Source organism: Carcharodon carcharias, chromosome 23 (assembly GCF_017639515.1).
Source record: "Carcharodon carcharias isolate sCarCar2 chromosome 23, sCarCar2.pri, whole genome shotgun sequence".
Lineage (NCBI taxonomy): Eukaryota > Metazoa > Chordata > Chondrichthyes > Lamniformes > Lamnidae > Carcharodon > Carcharodon carcharias.
In genome coordinates this window covers 37212601-37232172 of record NC_054489.1, presented here as the reverse complement: position 1 = coordinate 37232172, position 19572 = coordinate 37212601, and the positions used below count along the sequence as shown (strand labels likewise).

The window sequence follows — 19572 nt, the reverse complement described above, 5'->3', positions numbered from 1 at the left end:
TCTGTTCATCTCTAACATCTACCAGTTCTCATGAAAGGCCATTGATCTGAAATATTGGGCAGAATTGAATGTCCTCCCACCTGGTAAGTTTAGTGGCTGGGGGCCATTTAATCAGGCAGGAGAGTGGTGGGTGTCGTGCCCACTGCCTTTCTGCCTCTGGCCCGATCAAGTCCATGGCAGGAAGGCTCGTAGACAGCCTTCCTGCCCGCTGCTAATTAAGGTCCTTAAGAGGGCAATTAATGCCACTAAAAGGTCTCATCCTGCCACTGCTAGTATTCATCTCTGATTGACTGGCAACTCTTGGATCCCAAGGTCCTTGATTGCAGGATAGGCCAGCCGCTGGCCAGTTGATTGTCACTTAATGCAGTGGGCCTAATCTGAAAAGAGGGGACGCAGAGTTATCACCAGCTCTCCATCCAGCAGGCAAGAACCCATCGATCTACGTTAATTCTGCCCTAAACTCCATTTCTCCCTTTGCATGCTGCCTAACTTGCTAAGGGTTTCCAGCTGCTTTCTGCTTTTATTTCAGATAATATTCCCATTGGATGTCAGCGCTCACTAGTGCTGCCAAGGAATGGTGTCCAAATTCAAATGAACATGCACATAGATTGAGCTGAGAATTCTGTTGTCCCATTCCCATCTGTTGAATAAAAATTCACATTCAAGAATAGCATTGGCTTGCAAATACTCAATGTATTCAGGAGGATTCTCTGAATTTACCAAATATTTTGTCATGGTGGGGCTAGAGAGAGTTCAACTCTATACAATGAACGCTTTTTCCTCACTTACCAGGTGATCCCAAAAGGACTTGCACCACATCTTCATACAGCATCAGAGTAGCTGGGCGTTCTGGAAGGAGATAAAGGCTCACTGATGTAAACACTGCAAGGAAACAGGCAAAAGATAGAGATTTAGATCCACTGCTCTATTTATAATCTGTCCCACTTATTAAATCAGAATACATTATATAGAGTGCTTTTCATCTGTGATCCCTTGATACCTAGGATAATCAAAAATGGCACCTAATCGCTCGCATTATGCAAACACCATGTTAAAAAATATTTAGAAGCCTTCACTAATTGCCAAAGATTGAAGGTGGCATCAAATTAAATAACAAACTAAGTTTTAGAGAGGGTACACTCTACATTTATGAAGATATTGCCAGGAATGGAGAATTTTAGCTATGAGGAAAGATTGGATAGGCTGGAGTTGTTTTCTGTTGAAGATCAGCTGAGATAGGGAACACAATGGAAAGAGGAAGGTTTCCCTTTATTGAATAGCAAAAACATCAGTCTACACTATTCTCTGTTCAAAGATAAAGCATGTCACCATAACCACAACTACACAGTTCATACAAGCTGCACCAAGTAACATTACAACAGCATTTGCTCACATAACAATTACGCTTGAAAAGCAATAAAGCAATTCATTGGATGTGCTTTGAGACACCGAGAACTTGTTAAAGTGCTACATAAAGATGGAGTTCTTTCTTTCTTCACTATAGCACAAATAACATTCAATATAATATTTTAGTTTTTAAATGTAACTAACTTGGCACACCCTTATTTTTAAAAAATGCTGTTGCAAGATGATGGTGGGAATCCTGTATTACCTTAAACAGTAGGACAAAAGTACACTGTTCAATTTGCTGGATTTCAATGCAGGTCTGAGAAAGCAGCAAAGAAGTGCTGTGTTCTGGTGACAAACGGAGCAGTCAAGAGAGGGACTCAGGAATAAGACCATAGGAAAAGGAGTTGGACATTTACCCCACTCTAGGCTGTTCTGCCATTCAATAAGATTACAACTGATCTGTGAGCTAACTCCATATAACTGCCTTTGCCCCATATTTCTTAAAACATTTACAGAGCAAACATTTATCAATCCCAAGTTTAAAATTTAAAATTGACCTAGTATCAGTTGTCATTTGCAGGAGCGTTCCAAACTTCTACCACCCTGTATAATTAAAATGTTTCCTAAGGTCACTCCTGAAAGATCTGGCTCCAATTTTTTGACCATACTCCATAGTCCTATATAGACACCCCAACCAGTGCAAATAATTTCTCTCTATCTACCCTATCAGTTCCCCGTAATATCTTGAAAGCTTTGATCAATTCACCCTTTAAGCTACTAAATTCCAGGGAATACAACCTTAGTTTGTATTATGTAATACCTGGACCAGGAAATAAAAGGCTGAATCATTTGGCAAGTGCTCTAAACATGCTAGGCACAACATCTCCAGGGTGCTCAAAGCAAGCCACACGTCATTTGCTAACGTTAGGACCTGACCTTGCTTCCAGGGGATGAGTGATCTGGACCCAAATTCACACATTATGAACAAAAAGACAGCAAAACAACATAGCACAGAAAACAAGGAGCTCTGCCATATTCTCTAAATCTGCTGTGTTTTATGGACGATGTTACGTCCATTATTCTCAGGCATCAGAAACAAAGTTTCATTAACAGGGATATCAGGTATAAACATTCTGCTAGAACACTCCCTGACAAAGTATGCTGCTTAAGGTCAGACCAACAGAAATCCAGGGGAGAAAAAAATTATTCTCTGGTCTCTAAAGATACCCTTACAGCGCGTGTGATGGCCAGCATTATCTACATCAGTGAGAACACTATAAATATTAATGCTCCCATTCATCCAATGGTTTTTAGATTCCATCAATAGCCAGCAACTGTTATGTTTCTCAGTTTTACTCAAGATATTTCTCTCATGTTCAGCACCAACGTCACTTCCATAAGCAATCTCTCACTCCCTATGAACTGAAATACAACCTTCTACAATGTAGTGTAACCTAAAAAGCCAGATCTCAAACAGAAGCTGACAGACTGTATTTGGCTTACAAGTTACGTCTCAAGACCACTCATGACTTGCCGTACTTTGGAAAGTTATAGACTTTTGTTTCGGCTGCAATCTACAGAACAGCAATGTACAGAATACAGGTGGTGAAAGAAATAATAAAGAGGCACAATGCTTTGCTAGTTCTCTTAGTAGTGCTGCGTTGAAGATAATGGCCCTAAATAATAACTCTGCGAGGTTCTTTGCCTGCTCCCTCGCTGAGCAGGCAGCCTTCCTCCTTCAAAAATAAATGATGACCTAAAGTAAATCTGTCCCAGAAATATTTTGTATCCCCTTTGAAGTTCAACCAGTAAGAAAGGAAATTAAATATATATCTCATCAGGTTGTCAAACATTCTTAGGACTAAAACACAAGGGATGCTTGTTGGCAAGGAAATGGCCAAAGATGCCAAAATCAAGGTTGAGCTTGACACTGGCGGAAGCTCACCTACTCCAGCATTCAGATCGTGTGCTGTGTCAAATTTGGGAATGACAGTCCTTCCCCTAAATTGAATAGGCTACTCACGCCTGAAAAGGCTCTCACAGAGAAGCTGACCTGAAGCACGCTTGGGAATGTGAAAATTGGCAGGGCAGCAGCTCCAAAAGGTTACAGCTCACTGGAGAATGAATTGTGGGATGTCAGAAAAGTGGAATCTTTGTTCACGTTGATACGGGGAGAAAAATGCCTTTTAATGGTGAGATGTTAGTACTTCTACAAGAGGAGCTAAAAATGATGCTGCCCGTAGTTGGACCTCATTCAACAGGCACAAGTAGCATGGAAGGAGTCGGCGGTAGGGCAAATGCACCCAGGTCCTCAGTGCAGAATGAAGAATAATTTTGCTTGCAGATGAAGCAAAACACACATTTTGTGTGAGGCCCATCAAATATAGCTGAAACCCAAGATGGGAACTGCTACCCCATGGGGCATATCATTTAAAGCACTGTGCACAAAAATTACTCTTTTGACAATGGTCAGCACACATGCCCTTCAGATGCAGACAGAGATGACTGCAACAGCTGAGGAACAGTAAACAGATGTTTAGACTCAGTTCAAGCTACTCTTCTACTTTGAGAGTTTCTCAATACTTCAGAGGGTATGGATGCCACAGTTTGCCTAGTTTTGCAAGAGTCAGATACGGCATTAAATGCAGCACAGTGAAGGCATAGCAGTATTTCTTGGTTATCCAATCATGTGATTTATATTTATTCTATGGTCAGACATGATGCAAATATCAATTGATTGCAAAAATCTTTTCATCTCATGTAGATCTTTGGGTTGATATTTATGTGTTCTATTTATAATGCCCTGGATTTAAGCAAATTCATCAGCCTTATCTAGCTGATGCCTCCTTTCCAGAGAAAGTGATTATGTTCTCTTACCTTGCAGGCATAAGTATTTTACATTGCTTAATATTGGAATGTGCCTTACAGTGACCACCAGAAGTGCCCTGCAGTGGCTAGGAATGATCCTGCCACAATAACGCTTCATGCTGTGGTAATCATGTGTCTTTTGAAGTTGAAAGCTGGTGCATCATAGCAAACTGTCTCTTTCTATACACTGATAGTTATTAATAATACAAATATTTCCAAAACCACTTATTCAAAGCCACAGCAAACCTAGTGGATGTCCTGGCTATGATTTTCCAAAATTTCCTAAACTCTGAAACAGCCCCAGCAGATTGGAAGTTAGCAAATGTAACAATGCTATTCAAGAAAGGAGGAAGAGAGAAAACAGGGAACTGCAGGCCAATTAGCCTGACATCAGTCATCGGGAAAGTGCTAGAATCCATATTTAAGGAAGTCTTACTGATGCACTTAGATAAGCACAGTATGATTAGAACAAGTCAACAAGGTTTTACTAAAGGGAAACACTGTTTGGCAAAAATATTAATTTTGTTAAGAATGTGCAAAAGGCATTCAAAAAGGTGCCACACATACAGGATAAGGGCTCATGGAGTTGCGAGTGATGTATTAGCATAGTTAGAGGAATGGTTAAAGGACAGGGATTGAAATCGGGATAAATGGGGTATTTTCAATTTGGCAAGTTGTGACTAAGCATCAATGCTGGGGCCTCAGCGATTTCTATATTAACAATTTAGACAAAGAGACAGAGAGATGTATGTACGTTTGCATACAATACACAGCTAGTTAGGAATGCAAGCTGTGAGGAGGACACAAAGAGGCTGAAAAGAGTTATAGACAGGTTAAGTGAGTGGGCAACAAGGTGGCAGAAGGAATATAATGTAGGCAAGTGTAAAGTTATTCACTTTGGTCATAAGAATAGAGGGGTAGAATATTTTTTTAAAAGGCATAAAATTGGAAATGTAGGTATTCAGAGACTTGGGTGTACTTGTACAAGGAACACAAAAAGTTAGCATGCAGGTACAGCAAACAATTAAGAAAGCAAATGGCATATTAGCCTTTATTGCAAGGGGTTTGGAATACAAGAATGAAGAAGTCATGCTATAATTGTACAGTGCTTTCGTGTGACCACACCAGGAATACTGTGTGCAATTTTGGTCTCCATATTTAAAGGAGGATATACTTGCATTGGAAGCGTCAAAGGTTTTTTGGATTGGTCCCTGGGATGAGAGGTTGAGTAAATTTGGCCTATATTATCTGGACTTTAGAAGAGAGAGGGATCTCATTGAAACATTCAAGATTATGAAGGGGCTTGACAGAGTGGATACTGAGATAAAACAGAAAATGCTAGAAAAACTCAGCAGGTCTGACAGCATCTGTGGAGACATAAGCAGAGTTAATGTTTCGTCTGTATGACTTCTTCAGAGCTAAAGAGAACATTTCTACTCTTTAGCTCTGAAGAAATCATATGGAGGCTATAAATTTAGAAGGTTATCAAGGAGTTAACTGTTGCTTGTATACAGTGGTTAAATATTGCACTTTTATTAGTGTATCATGGGAGCTCTCCATAAAGCCGACCAGTGCCCCAGACCTGAATTCCCCAATATCTTGGGAGGTTCTTCTAGCACCTTCCTCCTACTCCTAGGTATAAAGAAAGAAAAAGGCCTGGATTGCCCACTTCAGCAGCCTTGGTGCACATGGGGAGTATTTAAGTGGAAATTCCACACTCTCAACCTTGACTTTCCAGAAATTAATAGTCGTTTGGTAGTACAGAACTTAAGTATTGCTGAAAAAAGAGAGACATGCTGTCAAAGCTTTTCATCTTACACTCATCAGGACAATTTAATTAAAATTAAAGTTGGTATCCCTTTCTCAGGTTCAGCATATGGACACTCTCGTAATCACTACCTTAGAAGAAGGAATTCATCACTGCCTCCAGTGAGCCAGCTCAGCCTTTAGCTGACAGAGAAAAAGAGTGTTCGAGAACCAAGATCTCAAACCCAAGACTAAGGTCATGGTTTACCGCAAAGCAGTGCTCCATGTGCTCCTATCTGCTTTGGAAACTTGGACAACCTACAGCAGGCACCTCAAGCACTGGAAAAGTACTATCAGCGGTGCCTTCGCAAGATCCTTCAAATCCAGTGCCAAGAAAGACAGCCCAATGGCAGTGTCTTTTCCCAAGCCAACTTCCCCGGCACCAAGGCACTAATCATTCATAACCAGCTCCAGGCACAACGTTCACATGCCTGGCAACTGACACCAGCCAAAGCAACTGCTCTACTTGTAACTTGGTTGAGGCAGAAGAACAGTGGAAATGCTTTAGGAATGGCCAAAGCATCCATGATAAGGTCAACCCATGCGAGACCCTTTTTATTTATTCTTTCACGGGAGTGCGTGTTGCTGCAAGGCCAGCATTTACTGCCCGTCCCTAAATGCCCTTGAACTGAGTGGCCTGCTAGGCCATTTAAGAGTCAACCACATTGCTGTGGGCCTGGAGTCACATGTAGGCCAGGCAAGATTTCCAGACACCATGGCAGAGTGGCTTCCCTAAAGGACTTTAGTGGGTCTTTATGACAATCGATGATAGTTTCATGGTCACCATTACTGAGGCTAGCTTTCAATTCCAGATGTGATCACTGAATTTAAATTCCACCAGCTGCCATGATGGAATTTGAACCTATGTCCCCAGAGCATTAGCCATTACTAGTCCATGACATTTCCACTCTGCCACCATCTCCCTGGTTTGTGACTGATCAAAATGGAGAAGGCTCATTCAGGAAGGCACCAAACACGTGAAGAGACTTTGTCAGGAATGTGCAGAGGTGAAGTTTAGGTATCGGTGGGAGCATTCAAACTCCAAACAACCCATCAGCCAAGCACTACCTGTCCCACATGTGGCAGAGACTGCAGATTGCACACTGGACTTATCAGCCATCTCAGAACCCAATCTAACTGGAGTGGAAGCAAGTCATCTTTGATCCCGAGGGGCTGCCTGAAACCACCACCATTCCTATTTCTCCCTATTTCATCAATATGTATAACATCATTATTCCTGTAATTTCATCCAAAACTCCAAACACTGTTCCCCCCACTACCCCCTACTTAATCTCTCAGGTCCTCAAAGCTGTGGAATTCCTCACCTTCCCCCTACAACGTGCAGGCTTTAAATTTCATTACATGGTTTTATTTATCAATTTATTTCTTCTTCGATCCTACTCTTTGATTCTTGAACATATTCTGCATTATGGGTCCTGACCTTTCAACTCAGTTTCTGAAAGCAAAATCTTGATTCTAAGTACAAAACAAACTTGCCGATCCCTGTGCGTGTCTGGCCCTTTATAATAAAGCAGATGATACAATGCTATGTACTAGTTCTGTTCTAAAACTGTTGTAAATGGTGCGTTGTGTTAGCACACTAGGTGAGCAAATCCCTCCCTGTCAACGTACATTTGTAAAATTTTCTCTGAAGCAAGATAGCATCAATGAGAATCATTTCCTTTCTATCTGAACACTGTTCAAAACCCTGATTATCTACAGCAGAATTACCATCTTCAGCTGTCCCAAAAATAAAAACCATGATTTCACCTCGGAAGAATGCTGAGTTGCATAACAGTCCTTTGATTCTCTGCACTCAGATTTCTTTCAGCTGACTTTCCAAATGAGAATTGGCTAGATGCTTCACACCTTTGTCTTCAAAGTAGCAAACAGCCACCCCATCTCACTGCTATCACCATCACTTAACTGGAGATAAATCTTACTTTGCCACCCTGCAGGGATATTCCATGTGTTGATTGTGAAATGGTTCCAATGGGACTATACTCTAGTGCCCTGTCACTTCAAAGAGGATTTATTTAAGTACAAAGTCTTGCGAGAGGTGATAAAAATAGATTAAGGTTTAGGATAGTTTTGAAGGATTTAACATACGATCACTAAATGAGCAGTTTATTGAAATGTACCTACAAGAAAAACTCAAATGCTACAAAGGAATTCATTCAACTCTTGCTGTGCCAGCTGCGGTAGCACTCACCTCTGAGAGTTGTGGGCTCAAATCCCATTTCAAAGACTTGGGCACAAAATTTAAACTGACACTCCAGTGCAGTACTGAGTGGATGTTGCACTGTTGGAGTTGCAGTCTTTCAGATGAAACAATAAATCAAGGCTCCTTCTGCCATCTTGGTGGGATGCAAAGGGTCTTGTGCAACCATGTGAAAGAATAGCAGCACCATTCTCCCCTACTAGTACCCTCAATCAACATCACGAAAGCAGATTATCTGGTCATTATCACATTTCTGTTTGTGGCAGCTCGCTATGTTGCTGGGGGAATATTTTCTGCTACGTTTCCCATGTTACAGCAACAACTACACTTCAAAAGTACCTCATTGACTGTAAACCGCTTTGGGATGTTTGAGGTCACTACATTTTATTTTTTCCTGGTTCACCCCAAATGTATTAGGATCCAATGGGGCAGTTTTGTAAAACTAATATTGGCTTTAGTATACGTACTGTGAAGCAAGAATAAGGTTATTGTGGAATTAATCATCACTTGGTTTACAAGATTTATAATAACGTATTTAGCATATTCAATTTCACAATTACTCTCACAACCATAGCAAAGTTGAATTTAAAATAGCTTAGCGGCAACATTCGGTTTTGACTGTTATGCTATTGCTCGGCCAAGTTAGGCCTTTTCAGTTTATGTAGTGAAATAATAAGGAACAATAATGTTCTTCCTGTTGAAGTCTATCTTGGGCATTAATATAAACATTAATATTATACAGAGTCTCTTTCATTTGGTAGTAGGTGAATTGCTCTTTGGAAACACTTTTTCTGTATAATGTGCTAGTTTTAACCTCTAGGGTATTCTTTTAAAGTCCTCTTTTCGGTTCACCTTCCTTTTCTAACTTCAACTGGTACCTTGAACTCACTTATACATTTAAATATAATTCGTAAACTGTTACAAACATTTGAGAAAGCTTCTGGAAATCAAAAATAAAATCAAGGCCCAAATTCCTCCTTTTTAGCTTATCAAGAATAAAATATTATCTCTTAATGCACTTTTCACCATATTTGGACCTTATGGTACAGACAAACTCGAAAACAAATTCAACAACTTTTATAGAAAATAAAGTTCAACATATTTTCTGTCAAGTTCATCTTCATATGTCTATTATTAAGATCAATTTTTCCATCTTGAATGATGTTGCTTACCAGGGCCCTTTTATCGTGCAAGCTGAATGCATAACAGCTTTTAAAAAGGGAAGTGGATCAGTAATGAAAAAGGTATGTTTAAAGGGGCAGGGAAATGGGACTAAATGAATAAATCAGATAATCTGATCATTATTTCATAGCTGTTTCTTGGATCTTTGTTTGCAAATTGGTTGCATTTTCTAACAACAGTGACTACACTTCCAAAAAAAAAGTAGGTTATTGGCTCTAAAGCGCTTTGGGAGTTTGTGAGAGGGACTATCACTGCAAGTCTTTCAATTGCACTTTCAGAGTATCAGCACATACAAGGTAAGGTGAATGGCCTCCTTCTGTGGTCAAAAAGGCTATGATTCTATAAATGGTCAGAATGGTATTTAATGCTGCTCACTTAATTTAATCACTCTGTATGGGTTGGATTTTACATTTCCTTAGAGACAACCATTAGGTTAGTATTCAGTCCCATCAGAAGTACCATACAACAAACATTTGGTGACAAGCCAGCAGCTGTACAAACTTCCTGTCCTTTGTGTTTAACTCTCTTCCTGAGGCAGAAGATGCATTGCCCAATTTGAGAAAAAAAATACCATCAGTGAAGGCTGAATATGGAACAATACAGACAATCCACTTTCCTCCTGTTGTTGTAAATATCTTATTTTTAACACTAGTTAGACAATTTTTGAGACTCACTTTGTTCCGCTCACTTTGCACTCAAATAGCCACAACTTGACAAAAATAAAAGAGGCTACAAACAATATCACAAATGCCCTAGGGACTCTTGAATAAAATTACTTCAAAATGTGGACCAGAATGAGCTGCAGCGGTAGCTACTCCAGTACACTGAAGTATTTCTTTCCAGTTCTTAGCCATTTCCTGTTGCGATACAAACCCATAGGCAATGGCAACTTTTCAAGATTTTAGAAAGACTCTGCACCTCTTGGTTCAGAAGGCTGTAGGTTCAAGCCCCATTCCAAAGACTCGAGCGCAAAATCTACTCTCAGTGCAGTACAAGGGATGAAACATTAAACTGAGGCCTCTTATGTCTGTCCTGTCAGGTAGACATAAAAGATCCCATGGCACTATTTCCAAGAACAGCAGGGAGCTTCTCCTCTATATCCTGACCCAATATCCATATCACAACCAATACCACTGAAACAGAATATCTATCTAGTTATCACATTGTTGACTGTAGGAACTTCAGTGTGGGAAAATTGGCTGCACTGTTTCCTATATTACAATAGTTATTAAACTTCAGTAGAAGTACTTAATAGGATGTAAAATATTTTGGGATGTCCTGAGGTTATGAAAGTCACTAAACAAATTCCAAGTTTTTCCTTCTCTTAGGTCTCATGGCTTCTGCCAAACCTCACGTCAGGCCATATAAGTTAAAATGGAGCTTGAGTCATCTGTGACGTTGTTGCCTCCACATTCTATTTGGAAACCTTTCTGCCACAGCTAAAATGACATTGCACTCCCCACTATACAAATCACAAGAACCTTCAAGATCAGGTCATTAATAAACCTGGCTGGCCCCAGTTGTCAAATTGCTACAATCAACAATCCAACATTCCAAAGCCATTCATTCCACAATTTTGTTGGATCATAGATTACATGGAACAAGGAGCACTGAAAAATATTTTCAATAAAATGGTTCAACATTGACTATGACTGGAGAGGAAGTGGAAATCTCATCCAATCTTGAGCAGTTACACTAAAAACCCATGTGCAACCCAACAGAAATTCCAGCCCTGGTTCTCCATATGTACTTGTTCTCTTTAGCTGAGCCCCTATCGTTTCAAAGAAGAGGGAAAAGTGCTCTATCCCCTATGAAAACAAGCAGCTGAGCTGGGGAAGCACAAAAGATGTTCAAAAGCAGAATTATTCAATTTTGTATTCTGTTGCTCCCCATGTTAGGAATTTCCACTGGTGAGAGTTTACTAACTTGTGTAATTGCAAATACATAGAGGAAGGTCTCCGGATCCTGAAGCCTCTGGGGTGGTTTTGAATTTTCAAAGGGTTGTCGGGGGGGAAGAGAATGGGGAACCCACTTGCAGTCAAATAAGAGCCCATTAAGCTCCTTTAGGAGCTTCTTAAGTGGCTTGTGTAGTCGGAATTTGAATTTTCAATCTTTAATTTGTCAAGCCTGAATTGCTTGGTGCACTTTAGCACACAGTTGCCAGCTTTGCTGCAGGGGTATCCGAAACTCACTCCCCGTATTATTCAATCTCACCTTTCCTGGACATGCTTGTGCCAATTTGAGCAATCGACCACCATCTGCCTGCATGGTCACTTCCATCCCCATTGACGTAGCTGGTCCTCTCATTAGCTGCCTGCAATCTTCGGCAAGGCAGCGGCAACTCCCACCACCCCCCACTAATTGGGCACTGAACTCACCTCCTACACAATTAGGGCTTTTGAATTAAAGTATCGTGTCGCGAGAACAACGTAGCTCAGGCACAAGGTCAGGACCTGGAATTCATCTGGGTGTTGGGTTCCAGACCCCACTTGGAAAACCTGGCCCATAGTGTTCATTGAGAAAATCTGTGAACATTAAAATCTGTAAACAAATTTTGTAGTGCCATTCATGTCCCCAAAGCACTTCACAATAAATTACAACTTCAAGTGTAGCCACTGTTTTTCTATAGACAAATGCAGCAATCAATATGCATACAGCAGCCGAGGTTTTACAGGCTTCAGGAAGTGGGCTGGGAGGAGGGGAGTTCAAAAAAAAGGAGAGGTGGTGACGTGGCCATCATCTTCCTGCCGTCACAGGAAAGGTGCTGGCCAAGCAAATAAGGGACACCTAAGGGCCTCTTCCTGCCGCCACTGATATATTAACAGTGACTGGTGAGCACCCCACCCCCACCACCTAATGTGGAGACCACGTAATAAAACCTGGCAGCCTCCTTGCAGGCTCGGAGGTTTGGTGCCCTCCTAATCTGGTGCCCTGAGGCCCATGAAGGCACCTCCAGCTACACTGGCTGTCCCATGGAGCAACCCCCTCCTCACTGGGACCTGCCTGACTGGCCTGGGCAACCCAACCCCTCTCACTCGGGTCCAGATCAGGGTCCAAGATGGGCCAGGCACAGTGCAAGCACTGGGTAGCACTGCTAGGAGCGAAGAACTGCTGACCCTCCATTTACCTAGCTGCTCTTGAAGGTGGGATCTTACCCCTTAATGGGACAGGATCCCTAAGGGCAGGCAGTAAATTGCCTGAAGAGCACAAAATCTTGTTGGGGCTCCCAGAAGCGGCAAAGCTAGCTCCATAAAATTCCAGCCAGCACATTCCCACAAACAAAATATTAGATTAATAACCAGTTAATCTATTTTGTTTATGATGATTGAGCAATGAACATTGGCATTGGGTTGTCAGAACTTGCTGCTCTTCTTTGAAGGAGTGCCATGTGATCTTTTACATCCATGTGAAAAAGCGGACAGTTGCCCTGTATTGTCTTACTCAAAGCACAGCATCTCCAACAGTACAGCATTGTACGGAAGTGTCAGTTTAGTTTATGTTGCTCAACTTCTAGAGTGCAGCTTGAATATACACCATCCTGACTTACAAGACAAGAGTGCTGCCACTGAGCTAAAACCTGACAAGCGTGAAGAACCCAGTTACAATTTTGCTGCAAACAGCTAACAGGGAATATCTCCCTTCATTAAATAGCAACTCCTCAGCCCCAGCAGCCCCTAGCCCTCACAGCCCCTTCTCTCTTCTCCTACTAGATCCAGTACAGATCCATTCTTTGGTCAACAATCACAGCACGTAATTCACTACCAGACCAAGAAATGTTGCTCTCTGGCATTAAAAGCAGAACTTGCATTTCATGACAAATATCAAAAGCTGAAACTGTTCCACTTGCTTTAAAAATTCATTCTCAGGATGTTTTGGCATCAATGGAAAGGCCAGCAGTATATATTGCCCATCCCTAGTTGCCCTCGATAAGATCGTGATGGGCCTTCTTCTTGAATTGCAAGTGGACTGATACTACAACTAGCGTCCTATGTCCCTTCACAGAGAATGTAAGGGCAAGTACATTGGTGTGAGCCCAGAATTATACAGAGTTCAGACGGTGTAAGGATGGCAAATTTCCCTCCCAAGAAGGCTATTAGAACACCATTTTCCACTCGACCCAACGTAACATTGACCCGGGTAATCTGTTTTCGTCATGGTGATTGAGGAATGCTCAGTGTGGCGCTGGAATGTCAGCCTAGATATTGAAATCTCTGGACTGTGACTTGAACCTATAAGCATCTGATCAGAGGCGCAAGTGCTAGAGTTGATGCACAGCTGACACTCATTTCTATTAGCTGAACCCTGTGGTTAGTGGTAAATATATGGGGCAAGGTGGAGCCCCTGCCCAAGTCACACTTCTGTGAATCCCAGGTGACCGACAAAAGGGTCACATAACTTTATTTCAAGTTTTAAGGCTTGACCTAAACTAAAATCAACATAGACTTAACACTATTTAGTCGGCGACTAGGGCTTTTCCGGTGTGCACATTTTTCACTTTGCTTCCAGTAAGTCTCACCATGGGCCTCCTTCTCCCTGTTGCTAACCAAGCCACCCAGACTTGGTGTTGGGCAAAATTCGGAATAGATCACATGACTCGCTTCACTATCTCATTTTACCTGGAATTAAAGAGGCAGTCCCAAAACATAATTACCTTATAAAACCTTGCATTCATAACACCTCCTCCCCAGATGATGAAAATTATTAGTGCAGTAAAAATTTTCTACAATACGACCAAGATATATTTTATTCCAGATCTCCAGCATCCGCGGGGTATTTTGATTTAATTATAATATCGTAACCACTTATCAACTGTAACTTATTACATACAGTCCAAGGAATATTCTCTCCCTTGTTGTCACATGCCACTGTTGAACAACGTGGCCCAGATTTTTGTTCCCGGGTCAGGTGCACAGAAATGGGAGAACTCCCGTGAATGCTATTCCAACCTTTAAAAATGACTGCCCCCAGGTCCAATTTTCACTCCAGAGAAACGGCTGGATTGGAAGTCAGACCCACCACCCCACGGAACAAGCGTGGAGGTTGCAGTGAAGTAAAATGTAAACCCGTGAACCCCGGCCCGACTCCACCCCCACAAAAACCCCCGGCCTGACTCCGCCCCCACAAAACCCCCGGCCCGACTCCGCCCCCACAAAAACCCCCGGCCCGACTCCGCCCCCACAAAAACTCCCGGCCCGACTCCGCCCCCACAAAAACTCCCGGCCCGACTCCGCCCCCACAAAAACTCCCGGCCCGACTCCGCCCCCACAAAAACTCCCGGCCCGACTCCGCCCCCACAAAAACCCCCGGCCTGACTCCGTCCCCACAAAAACCCCGGCCCGACCCCGCCACCACCCCCACAAAAACCCCCGGCCCGACCCCGCCACCACCCCCACAAAAAACCCCGGCCCGACCCCACCACCACCCCCACAAAAACCCCCGGCCCAACCCCACCACCACCCCCACAAAAACCCCCGGCCCGACCCCGCCACCACCCCCACAAAAACCCCCAGCCCAACTCCGCCCCCACAAACACGAAGTTGCCATGTTTGGGGGCGGGACTTAGAACTTCTGGCCAATTCTGTGACTTTCAGCTAAAATATGACCCCATGTCTTTGGCAGCACAATGAAGCTTAACTTGTCACATCCAAACTCATGTGACAATTAGGACTTAAAGTTCAGTTCCGGCGAATTCTTGCAGAACGAGAGTGAATTTTTTCAATTCATTTACGGGATGTGGGTGTCACTAGCTGGGCCAGCATTTATTGCCTTTCCCTAATTGCCCCTGAGACGGTGGTGGTGAGCTGCATTCTTGAACCACTGCTGTCCCTGTGCACCCACAGTGCTGTTAGGGAGGGAGTTCCAGGATTTTGATCCAGCGACAGTGAAGGAACGGTGGTGGCTTCACTTTCCATTATTTATCTCAGCAGATCATGTTTTCAGTATACTTTAAAGCTTTTCCATGTCCCGGATTAGGAAAATTGTACACTTGGTCAACTTTGTCAATAACAACATTGCTGATTTCTGATAATCCTCGCTACAGGCAGGAGTGTATCATAAATCCAGAAGAAATTCTCTGCCATATAGCTTCTCATCCTCTAGTTTCAGTAATTCCTTTTGTTCTATAAACGCCAGAAACTACAAAGGGAATCTTGTGCCCTATCCCACGGCAAGTGGAACATTTAATCAGGAGGGAGGATGTTGGGTGAAGACCCGGCCACCATTCCACCTCCATCCTAATTAAGTCTATGGTGGGAAGGCAGTTAATGCCCACTCAAGGGTTTCATCCCACCACCATTGATATTAATCTATGGGGGGGAGGCTCACCAGGCAGGGAACATGACAAGCAAATCCTTGCAGGGTTGCATGTGAGCTCTGGAGGCTTGCGGGGTGGGGGGGGGGGGGCATCTCATTCAAAGGCACTCAACTCCTGATTTAGGGGCCTGACCTCAGGAAGAGGAGAGCCACATCCCTGCCATTGCTGCCAATCCCCCTCCTTTGTCCCCTACGACCCCGACCCAATGACCCCCAACTCCCCTCCTGCCATCACTTACGTCTGGCCTGGGATCCAGCGACAATCCTAGGTCTTGGGTGGTTTAATTGGCAACAGCCACTGGCTCCCTGGTGGCACTACTGTTCAATACAGATGTCAGTTTCTGATTGGCTTTTTACAAATTTCTCACCATTGCTTGATGGTAGAGTGGAAATAAAGCTTTTTGTTTTACACTCATCTGGACAAACACAATAATGTCAAATTTCAAATGAGCACAATTTAAACCATAGGAAAGAAGGGTGCTGAATGGTTGGCAAGTTGACTCTGATTGGCCGAAGTGTTGCCACAGAGAAAGCAACAGTGAACTACAGGTCCCCCAAACTCCCTAGTAATTCAAAAAAGGTACAAGGTTTGAACATATTCCTTTTGTTTGCAGAGAATGGGTCTCTTTTTGGGTCCTCCTCAGAGCTTACATTCCCAATTTGCTTTATATCATCTGCAAGCTTGGATGCATTACTCTTCTGAAGAACAGTTCTGAAGAAGAGTCATCTGGACTCAACGTTAACTCTGTCTTTCTCCCCACAGATGCTGTCAGACCCGCTGAGTTTTTCCAGAAATTTTTGTTTTTGTTGCATTACTCTTGTGTCTAAGTTATTAATATAGACTGTAAATAGTTGAGGCCCTAGCACTGATCCTTGCGGCACTCTACTAGTTACAGCACATTATTCCACATTATAACCACCGCTATGCAATAGTTGTATTTTGTCACCCATCCCCTTTAATTCTTGCTATCATTATTTAAATTTGCATTGTCTCGACAACTGGTGTAATCAATCGATCACTACTTACTTCATCAGTCATTCTTTAAATGATTTGTGAAAGAATTGATATTAAAAATTTTCAAGTGATGAAACCATGGCCCAAGTATGACCTTAGCTGCTGACAAGGTGGAAGTTGTGCCCCAGCTGTCACTACTGCCTATCCCTGAAACAGTGCACCAACTGAGGATTAGAGACACATTGTGTCATGAGGCAAAGTAATTATGGTGATAAAGCAAAAGAATGTGGATTATTGCAAAAATGTGGATAAGTAAAATAGCAGTAATACTGTGAGACAGATGGCAGGTTAGACAGCCTGCCAGCAGACTGCATGGGACGTATAAACATCTTAGGGAGAGCTCTCTACATTTTAGCTAAGATGAGCTGCTGGGACCAAGGTAGTAGCTTGAGCGCTGACACGTCTACACCCCCATATCCTGTGCCATTGACTTAGAATATTGCCCCAAGGTGCAGGGAATAGAGAGGTGGAAGGAGAGAGCTGCAGGAAGTAGAGCTGGTTAAAGGCTTTGCCACCAATGGAGCAAAGGGAAGGAGAGTGATGTACAGAGGGCCTCAATACAAACAGCACAGGGAATTTAACCCCCAAAGTTATCTTATTACTTATGATTCAACAAATGTCAACAGCTTCCAAGATAGGGTGCCGAACTCTTATGAAACAAAATCAGAGACACTTCGATTGTGGGACTGCAGGGGGTAAGTGGGCATGCTGGTGACCATGGCAACGGGTGGGGTGGGGGGGGTTCAACATGAGAGGGGTTGGGGAGATGGGGGGGCTTCAGACCATACTAGCAGGGGTGGGGGGTGTTTAAAATTAACTAAACTTACAGCTTATCTTGTTGAGAGACAACATTATCTCTCTGCTGGCTGACTCACTCAATAGCAGTTCTGCTCAAGTCACTCAAACGCACCCTGGAGATGCACAGGATCAGTCTATCACAGGCTGTCCTAGAAACAAAAATATCCCTTAATAGACATGGGACAAACAGTCAAAATAAGGAGCATACCCTTAAAATATGGGACAGTTGGTCGCTCTGCTTCAAGGGCCTCACTCAAGTTAATATTCTTCATATGTGAAACTAGACTATAAATGTTGGCAGACTATTCCACCCATAGAAGGTAGCACAAGGATCGCTGCATGACAATCATCAGTGGCTACCCAGGTTGACATTTTCTCCCTGTAGCTTAGGGATACAGAAGCCAATTGTATCACCCCAAGCTGCTGGCACACCTGGATTTTATAGCCTGTTCAGCTTCATCCTACAACATATGGTGCACTTATCCACTAATCCCTCACAGGACCATTCTACAAGGATTAACAGCTCAATTGATAGCTGGAAGCAACTACAAAGTAATGATCTAACCGAAGGGTTCAGATGATATCTGCAATAGTAGGTGAAGAGAGGGAAAGGCTAAATGCTATTTCTACTGGTCGGTGTGTCCATAACCAGAATGCATAAATGTAATATTACAAAAGAGCAATGCGAGTGAATAGGAGAATTTTTTTTTTAAACACAGCACTGTTTACGCATGAATCACCCTATCAGAAATGGAGGAAGCAAGATCCATAATAGTTGTTAAAAAGGTAATGGATAAATATCTGAAAAATAAAAATTTAATATATTGAAAAGGAAAAGAAGATTGGACTGGGACTAGGTGATCCTTCGAGAGTCATTATGGACACAACAGCTTAAACAGCATCCTTTTGCCCTGTAAAATTCCATGATTCTACAAAGCACAATAATTTGCAATGGTCATTGGATTCCCTTAGTTGGGTCATTGGTCTGGAATTGTGATCGAGTGCAGGTTATTATCAATAATGCTTCATTTCTAATTTAGTTAATGTTTTAATTCAGTTTTGGGTTGGTTTTTGTACCAATAGCAGTCATCAGTGAGCTCCATGTCACTAAGACAATACTCACACTGAAGGATTAATGACTGTAATATTACCTCTGCAAGATTACTTGCAACTGATTACAGGAGATTATATGGCCTGTATAAATGATATGACATTTAGTCTGCACACCAGAATTCAAGAAGCTTTTCAATGCACAAGTGGTGGACCCAAAAATTCCTATTGGGGAAACCTGCACATAGGCCCATTCACTACCCAGAATTAGACTTGTGCCCTGTCTGATTACAACCACATGACACCTTTAAGTGCCACCCTATTAGAATTGCTTTAATTCTTGCCCTATTATGCTCATTATAAGCGCCACCCTGTGAGAATCACGATGTGCCGTCCTGTAAGCTCATTATAAGTGTTACCCTGTTTGGCTCACCAAGTGTCACACTGTTTGGCTCAGGTTGAAGTGTGACCCTGCTAAATTCATTATATGTATCGCCCTGTGAAACAGTCTACGTGTCAAGCTGTTGGGCCTAAGCCACAATTTAGTTACCTGGAACCAAACAACACCCACACACCACACACACACACCGAAAAGACATTTATTATTCCAAAAATAGACCTGATCTACACAAAGTACAAACCATATGAATCTGATTACATAAAAGCTCAAGTCACTTGAGGGTTATCTGATGATCAGTGATCTGAAGATGCATCTGGGCTGGATACCACAAGAGCAATTGTTGCCATTGATTCCTGGCACAGCATTCTGACAGCATTTCTCAAATGTGATAAAGATGCTATTGGGATAAATTTGCCTCCAAACTATAATGCTAGTGGAAAAAATTCAAACTGAGTGTGAAATGGAAAAACAATTTTTCTCCGCTAACATTAATCAAGATTGAAAAATATACCTCGACGTTCACAGCATAAGAGCAACTAATGTTATGAAAACAGTCGGAGCTCCTCCAAC

General features: G+C 42.4%; 1 protein-coding gene across 1 annotated transcript in view; it reads right to left on the bottom strand.

Annotated features, from left to right (window-relative positions):
* Positions 1-19572, bottom strand: part of fam171a2a (family with sequence similarity 171 member A2a) — a 274253-nt gene that overhangs the window by 129393 nt on the left and 125288 nt on the right. Inside the window, exon 3 of the mRNA XM_041173473.1 lies at positions 790-882. Coding sequence (XP_041029407.1) covers positions 790-882 — 93 coding nt within the window. The remainder of the gene's footprint in view (positions 1-789; positions 883-19572) is intronic.